Source organism: Physella acuta, unplaced genomic scaffold (assembly GCF_028476545.2).
Source record: "Physella acuta isolate Inbredline_101_S28 unplaced genomic scaffold, ASM2847654v3 ptg000090l, whole genome shotgun sequence".
In the NCBI taxonomy this organism is placed as follows: Eukaryota; Metazoa; Mollusca; class Gastropoda; family Physidae; genus Physella; species Physella acuta.
The window spans coordinates 2,141,849-2,150,624 of NW_026731610.1; the positions used below are offsets into that span (position 1 = coordinate 2,141,849).

The 8,776-nt window shown below is 36.3% G+C and overlaps 1 protein-coding gene across 1 annotated transcript; it reads left to right on the forward strand.

The window, feature by feature from the left end:
* The first annotated feature begins 1,514 nt into the window (after positions 1-1,514).
* On the forward strand, positions 1,515-8,446 carry LOC131928372 (uncharacterized). The gene is made up of 6 exons (XM_059284379.1): positions 1,515-1,616; positions 3,694-3,764; positions 4,892-5,157; positions 6,204-6,450; positions 7,145-7,207; positions 7,777-8,446. The coding sequence occupies exons 2-6, from the start codon at positions 3,719-3,721 to the stop codon at positions 7,839-7,841; spliced, it is 687 nt and encodes a 228-aa protein (XP_059140362.1). The 5' UTR covers positions 1,515-1,616; positions 3,694-3,718; the 3' UTR covers positions 7,842-8,446.
* Positions 8,447-8,776: the final 330 nt, after the last annotated feature.

An 8,776-nucleotide genomic window follows, 5' to 3' on the forward strand; every position in this document is an offset into this window, starting at 1 on the left:
GATCCAGTTATTGACTGTTGTTAACACACGGACACGTCTTGTGTGTGAACACACGGACACGCCTTGTGAACACACGGACACGCCTTGTGAACACACGGACACTCCTCTTGAACACACAGACACGCCTTGTGAACACACGGACACGCCTTGTGAACACACGGACACGCCTTATAAATACACGGACACGCCTTGTGAACACACGGACACGCCTTATAAATACACGGACATGCTTTGTGAAAACACGGACACGCGTTTACGGGTGATCCGATGCGTAGCTCAACATATAAGACAAACAACCACAAACGGGTTACAAAACACAAGATTCAATAAAACAAAGGCTCGTCAACACTAAAATAATTTAGTGATATTTGAACTATCTACAACTAACACAGTCTATTCTAAACACAAAATAGGCCTACACACGCTGGTACAAAAACTAGGACACAGTGGCTAGTACAGACCTAAACTATACTAACCTTGGGTGAGATCTGAACGAAACTGAGGCAATCACACACATTTTCACACACCTTATATACCCTTACATAAACGAGTACAAAACACACTGCTATCACTCACAGTACGAGGACTGAACAAGGACGAACGGAACAGGGTACCAAGTACAAACAACATTCACCCCCATTCACCCCCTTCACTATCAAAAAGAGCATTGACGAAAGCATTCAGTCTTGCCGTACTCAGATGTTCTCTATAATAGGGTTAGTCGACCTGATGTGGATGATCTGGCAGTTGGAGTCTACATCGAGCTGTTGGATGAAGTTGATACATTTTGGAGGGATCCCATAGTGATTTATCAACTTCCAAATGACACCTCTGTCCACACTTTGAAATGCCTTCCAAAAACTGACTAAGGTCATATTGAGATGTGATTTCCGCTCGATGGACTTGAATAAGTACGCGCATAGTGACTATGTTGTCAGTACATGACAGGTTTAGGCGAAAACCTGCCTGCTCTGGTTTTAATTTCTTATCCAAGGCCTCATTCAGCGAGCTAAAAGAATTTCTTCCTTGTTGATTCTAGCCTCAACGTCCATTCAATTTTTATAATCTCAACACCGCCCAATTTATTAACTCTTTATTAACACCACCATTTTGTTTGTAAACATCAACACAACGAATTAATATAATCTCAATACCACCTAATTTTTATAATCTCAACACCGCCCAATTGATTAACTCTTTATTAACACCACCATTTTGTTTGTAAACATCAACACAACGAATTAATATAATCTCAATACCACCTAATTTTTATAATCTCAACACCGCCCAATTTATTAACTCTTTATTAACACCACCATTTTGTTTGTAAACATCAACACAACGAATTAATATAATCTCAATACCACCTAATTTTTATAATCTCAACACCGTCCAATGTATTAACCCCTAACACCACCATTTTCTCTTTAAACATCGACACAACGAAAAAATATAATCTCAATACCACCTAATGTTTATAATCTCAACTCCATTTAGATTTCTACTTCCTGTTTGGGTGTTAACTATGGCGTTTCCTTGTAAATTCTATGGGATACACATAAACTGTTGAATTTCTAAAAATACTTGGGTTTTTATAGGTTAACACATTACAGAACGTAAGTAAGATCCCGTCACTCTCCTGGGTATAATTTAAAGTTAGCGATATAGATTATATCAATATGTGTGTTCCAGAATAGTTCTAGAATCTCGATCTAAATCTATTTCTAGATTTATCATGGAGGCCACTAATTTGACGAGAGTCCTACTGTTAATTCTATTATATAGTTCGCATGGATATAATTCGCTTTTTTTAAAAAATATTTTGACTTCATGGGGTCATAATAATAAAAACAAATCTTAAGCTTACAATACTTTAGAAATTTAATATTTTTAGAATCAATGTTATAAAAGTTGCAAATGCTGAGAACTTGAAAATAATTTTTTGAATTTAAGGCTACATTTACTACATTTCTATTTATTTTTGATTCATTCAGCCGGATGTTTCACTTTCGTAAGACAAACATTGATTGGCTGAACATGAACTCCGTGATCGATAGTTATTTGTTTACAAAACTTCGCAGATAAAGTTTTTAAATAACGTAATGCTATTTTAAACCACATGACTTAGTACTGTAATTTCGATTACATTGTGTATAATAAAATTTATGCTAGCCTATCGAATGCCATTGTTTATGTCGCCTTTTCCACGTGAAAACCAAATTGCTTTTGCCTTTTCACTTTCTCATACACGAAGTATAGAGAAAGTATTGCTTGCTACTTTGACAAAATTTAACAAAATTAAACTTCACCCCGATAAAACCAAGTCAATGATTATTACGACTCATCAGAAACACCTTCGTCTTCCATCTACCTCATTATGCATTACTATTGACAATACAAACATTGAACAGGTTAACAGTTACAAATGCCTAGGATTGATTATAGATCACAACCTCACTTGGTCCGATCATATTCATCTTCTATGAATGTCCTTATTAAAGACAAATTTTCAACTAGCAAGGATAAAGAACCTTCTCGACTATAGGAGCAGGCTGGTTTTTTACTTTCTCGTATATACGAAGTATAGAGAAAGTATTGTAATCGTGCAAAAAAAATCGAGATTTTTACAAATCTCGACGTTTCACACCTCACTGATACGGAAAAACATAATTTTGCAATCTTGTCCGTATGTCTGTGTGTGTGTGTGTGTCCGTGTGTGTGTGTGTGTGTGTAAACACGATACCTTGAATACCGTTACAGCTAGGTTAATGAACTTTTGTATATAAGTATTATATCAAATTTGTAGATCTGTATCAACTTTTCAGCGAATTCCGATAACCGGAAGTGGAACTTTTTCTACTTTCAATTTTTCGAAAGCCTCTAACTTGAGTACTATTTCAGATAGATGAATGAAATTTTACGTTTAAGTAAACGATCTAATTCTCTGCCTACTTTCACATTTTGAACAATTTCCGTTTACCTTAAGTAGTAATTTACTCCATTTTTGATTTCTCAAAAAACGCATTTGAATTTATAAAGTACTAATATTCCGCACTATTCTACACATTTAGTTTGGCGTTCACGTGATGCGCGATTCTTTTTACGAGATTCTATTCTATTTTTAAAAGTTTAAGTAATTAAAAATGGATTTCAAATATTGTCTATATACCGAGTTGCCATCACTAGTAGTGTTACATAAGAACATTCGAGAAAAATTAGGGGAGGTCACTCCCGATTTATTGTTATTATTGCTTGTTATTCCCTATAGCAGGGGTCTCCAAACTACGGCCCGCGGGCCGAATGCGGCCTGCGAAGTCCTCTCATACGGCCCGCGGAGATCTTTTTGTCTAAGGAAAATTTGTTGGTTGGTGATGGTTGAGGAACTTTGCCGAGAGAAATCAAAGACATGCCTGGAAGAAACTGGCCCCCAAACTGAAATTTGATAGTTAATGTGGCCCTCGGTCTGAAAAGTTTGGAGACCCCTGCTCTACAGGTTCAGTCCCCAAGCTCTGATCGGGAAAATACACTACGATCTGGAAATGGGGAAGACCCATTTTTTTTTAAATTTCCCGCGCATCTTAGACACAGCCAGTCCCGCTCTAAGTAGCCTACACTCACACGCACACGTACACATGAACGATGCTAATTTTTTTTTAAAAAATTCAGCAATTTTTTCACAAGTCTGCTTTACAGCAAGTCACCAATCAGAGTCGGAAGAATGCTGTTCATTGCCTGGATTCTGAGTTCAATGTTTATCCATGCAGGTAAATTAAAACCCTACCCAATATAGTCTTTTTAAAACACATAGTATGACTATGTTGGTTTTTTTAATAAACATAGCGAAAGTAAATTATTATAGCTATAAGAATCAAAGGAATGACCTCAATATACTTAGAATTTTTTTTATTACACCAGTATAGTAATTCCTCTATTTAGGAATTTGATCCGCTCTAAGATTACTGTTTCTCCCAGACTTTTTTTCTCCGGGGAGGCACTTGGTATTTTCAGGGGGGGGGGGGGGGACTAAATTTTTGGGGGGAGGGGGAGTGGACACTGGTAAAAAATATGTTTTTTATATAAATTCCACTTCGTTCTGGGGAGGGCCGTAGACTTTCATGGTGAGACGGGGAGAGAAGCCTGGAAGAAACTCTCTAAGATGGGACGATATGATACATTAGGTTTTCCCGGCTCCAGAAGGTTATAGAAATTCAAAATTTAATTTTCCAAAAAAAATTATTTATATTTTTGCTCGAGTACACTGCATACTATATAATCGGTAACGATATAGTGGGGGGGGGGGGGAGGAGGTAAAAAGGTGAAAATTGATGATTTGATGTAAAACGGTGAAAATTGATGATTTGATGTAAAACGGTAAAAATTGATGATTTGTTGTAAAACGATGAAAATTGATGATTTGTTGTAAAAAGATGAAAATTGATGATTTAATGTAAAACGGTGAAAATTGATGATTTGTTGTAAAACTGTGAAAATTGATGATTTGTTGTAAAACGGTGAAAATTTATGATTTGCTTTTTTCTACGACAACAATCGTCAACGTCATTTCCCGCTCGTGGCCAAGAAACATGGGGCAGATGAAGTAGAGTTCAGCTGCTTCAGAGACCTTCGTATGTGAAGGGATAATGTGATAGGCACTATACCCAGCCGTTTTTGCTAGGTACCCATCTAAGCTGGGTGGACTTAGTTCCCTTCATTTGAATTCGAACGTCTCGGGTTAGATGTCTATCTTTCTACCGCTAGGTCACGCCGTCTACCCATTACAGTACTTTCTCTATACTCTGTACACGAGAAATTACAAACAAAAATGTGCATAGCTCAAATTTGTTTTTCCACAATCATAAACACAATGTGTATACATTAATTTTAATTCAAGAAAGCAGGGGCAATGTGAACTCGCTTGAATTCCAACGAGATCATGGAATTATTGCCACGTTAGATGGGTACCTACCCCGCTGTACAGGGTGTGTGGTGTGGGGGAGGGACCCACTCATTATCTATGGACGTATGCATATACCACAGGACACGTTGTACGTATTGGATGAGGCAGTCTTTTTTGCCTTGGCTTGTGCGCTTGATTTAGATTCTTCCTACAAAAATTATGACTGCACAAACTATTCCGACCATGATTCCTTCACCCCGGTTAGTATTCTGCTTTTCAAAGTTTTTTTTTTCAATAGATTTTGGTTAAAATACATAAGATGGTAAAATTTGTTCTATTATCGAACAGCTCAGAAAAAAATACCTCGTTAGTACACCGTCCCTGAGTCCACACAGCTCTGATAGGTACCTAACTCACATTAGGGAAAGTAAAGGCGACTGGGCATAGTGCTGACCACACTATCTTTTCATATGCCGAGGTCACAGAAACAGGTGAACTCTTCTTCCCTTGCCCCATAGACCGTCAGGTTTGGAAGGGGAACTACGTACTTTTATCTCTAATAGTTTACAGGAGTACAAGTATTAACACTCTAGCACCTCATTGTCTACTTAGACAATCTTCAATCCATGACTGCTGTAGTACACGACAATAATTGTCTATTGTGACAATCTTCAATCCACGACTTCTGTGGTACACGGCAATCATTATCTACTTAGACAATCTTCAATCCGTGACTTCTGTGTAACACGGCAATCATTGTCTACTTTGACTATCTTCAATCTATGACTTCTTTACTACATGGCAATCATTTTCTAATGTGACAATCTTCAATCCATGACTTCTGTACTACACGACAATCATTGTCTACTGTGACAATCTTCAATCAATGACTTCTGTACTACACGGCAATCATTGTCTACTGTGACAATCTTCAATCAATGACTTCTGTAGTACACGACAATCATTGTCTACTTAGACAATCTTCAATCATTGTCTCATGTGACAGTGTTTATTCCTTTTCTACTGTTACAATCTTCAACCATTGTCTTGTTTTACAATCTTCAATCATTGTCTTCTTTTACATTCTTCAATCATAATCTACTTATACAATCTTCAATCATTGTCTACTGTTACTGTCTTCAGTCCTTGCCTACGGTTATAATCTTCAATCATTGTCTACTGTTACACATTTCAATCCTAGTCTACTTTTACAATCTGTGTCTACTGTTACCATCTTCAATCTTTGTTTACTGTTACAATCTTCCCACATAAGCACATTGACTTACGAATATGTTTTTCTCTTCAGATTTGCATGTTTAATTATCGAATGTTCCCGCCAAATAGCTGCCAAAAATGGGAAGGTAATCCGAGGTACCAAGATGGCTGCTACTGCGACGACGGAGAACCCAAACTTTGGTATTCGTATATACCCGCAAGGCTGTTTAGAAAGACCACGATGACAATTCGCTTTATTTACGATGGACGAACTTTCAAACAGCAAAGACGGTTCCCATACAGAGCTAATGATACGCTGTTCGTCAAGGACCTAATTGGTAAACTAACTCATTATGTCATAGTAATCATAGTATATTATATAGTATATCGTATATCTATTATATAGTGTGTCGTAGTCATAGTATATCATGGTAATCTGGGGAACAAAATATAGATATCAATCAATTTGCTTTGACATGCATTTATTTAAGGGTTAAGATGATGAAAATGATAACTATAGCAATAAAGAATCGGCCTCTGTATTGTTTATTAAATATGTTTGGAATTCCCAACGTTCTACATACAAAAAAAAAAACCATGCCTGCTTAATATTTTAACTGATAGGTTACTAAGCAGAGTTTCTTCCACGCATCTCTTCTACCCCCCCCCCCCCCCCTCCCCCCCCCCCCTCCCCGAACGAGATGGAATTGATATAGTAAACATACAGTTTTACTAGTGTCCCCCCCCCCCCCCCCCGAAAAATGTTGACCGCCCCCGCCCCCTCCCAAATCCCGGAGAAAAAAGTCTGGAAGAAACACTAATACTAAGAGACAATATTTAAAAAACAAAAACACGTTGTGGTGTCTAGGATATAGTGTGCAGAAAAAGCGCCCCAATGTTTAAGATCTAAGAAATGAAGTACTAATTTTGTTTACATTTAAATGACAACAGTTCTAGCCGGCCGGAAATTGCACATGTGTTCGCTTGTAAAGGCTTATAGCACACGCTGATAAACTGTGTTGATATTTTCAGACCGCGGCCACATAACTCGACCCAATCACAGGTCTACTAACAGATCCGCACGCAGGCTGACAAGTAAGCTGTCCAATTTGATACCACTAAGCCTCCATAACCAAACGTTGATTTCTTATTTTTATTATAGAAAAAATTAGGGCTGGTTTGTCTTCTTCTTCTCTTCTTCGTTCTTAATTGTAGGGGGGATTCCCCTCAACACAATTAAGGATACGTGTCAACTGGTTATGCGCCATAGAGACCGTTGACTCCAATTTCAGCCTGCTTTTCTTTTTGGATTTGCTTCCATAGCCTTTGTCCAACCAAGAACAACCTTTTCGGTTTAACAACCATGAACTTTACCGACTCGACCATGCTGGATTGTATAAGTGCAGATCTTGTCACAACCTTAATTGTATAAGGGCAGATCTTGTCACAACCTTAATTGTATAAGGGCAGATCTTGTCACAACCTTAATTGTATAAGGACAGATCTTGTCAAAACCTGAGTTATATAAGCGTAGATTTTGTCACAACCCGGATTGTATAAGCGTAGATATTGTCACTACCTTGTTGGTTCAATGTAATTTGTCACAACTGCCGTTTTTCACCGTTAATGCAAAACAACATTAATATGTTTGTATTTCACCACAGATCTTCTGCTGGAGTTGAGCTCAGTGGTTCTGGCCTTTGGTACCGTGGCTTTCTTCATGTCTTAGACTCCAATCCTACTGACCGATGTCCAGTTGGGTGTGACCGATTAAATATATGAACTAGACATCTCTGTGGCATCATAAGATAGAATGACTAAAAGCTCATGTTTAATGTTAGATAATGTTTTTTATTATTTTTAAATTATTTTATCATTAAAAATAAGTTTTTCCCAAATATTTTGTCCATTTCTTCAACTCCAAACATAATCTTGGTTAATAGCATAATAAAACATATTTTGTTTTTATTTATAGTTTTTTCTCAGAGATAATGGTGTCTTTATGAGCAACTTAAAGATTTTTAAATAATATGTAATTACTTATATAATTATCTTTAAAGTTAAGCTAAAACAAAAGATTACTTTAATCTTCAACAAACGTATATAGTTTTGTTAAGTTAAAATAATTAATGATTCGTTCTTTAAGTTTGTAACACTATATGTTTTCGTAAGTTAAATTAAATTAATTTTTTACATGTTCAACTTACAAACGCCGAAGCTCATTATTTTACGTAGGAATTTTCTTAAATACCTGGTGACACACACAGGGTAATGCAAAAGTTATTTGTTTGTAAAAAAATAATTGAGCTGGAGTATAATTATATTGATTAAATTGTTGAAACGTTTTTTCTTATTTTGTGCTTTTTATTACCAGTTTTTTATTTCCTGTTTTGTATTACCTGTTTTTAATTCCTGTTTTTATTACCTGTTTTTTATTTCTTGTTTTTTATTATCTGTTTTTTATTATCTGTTTTTAATTAGCCGTTTTTTATAACCTGCTTTTTATTACCTGTTATTTATTACCTGTATTGTATTACCGGTTATTTATTACCTGTTTTGTATTACCTATTTTGTATTACCTCTTTTGTATTACCTGTTATTTATTACCTGTTTTGTATTACCTGTTATTTATTACCTGTTTTGTATTACCTGTTTTGTATTACC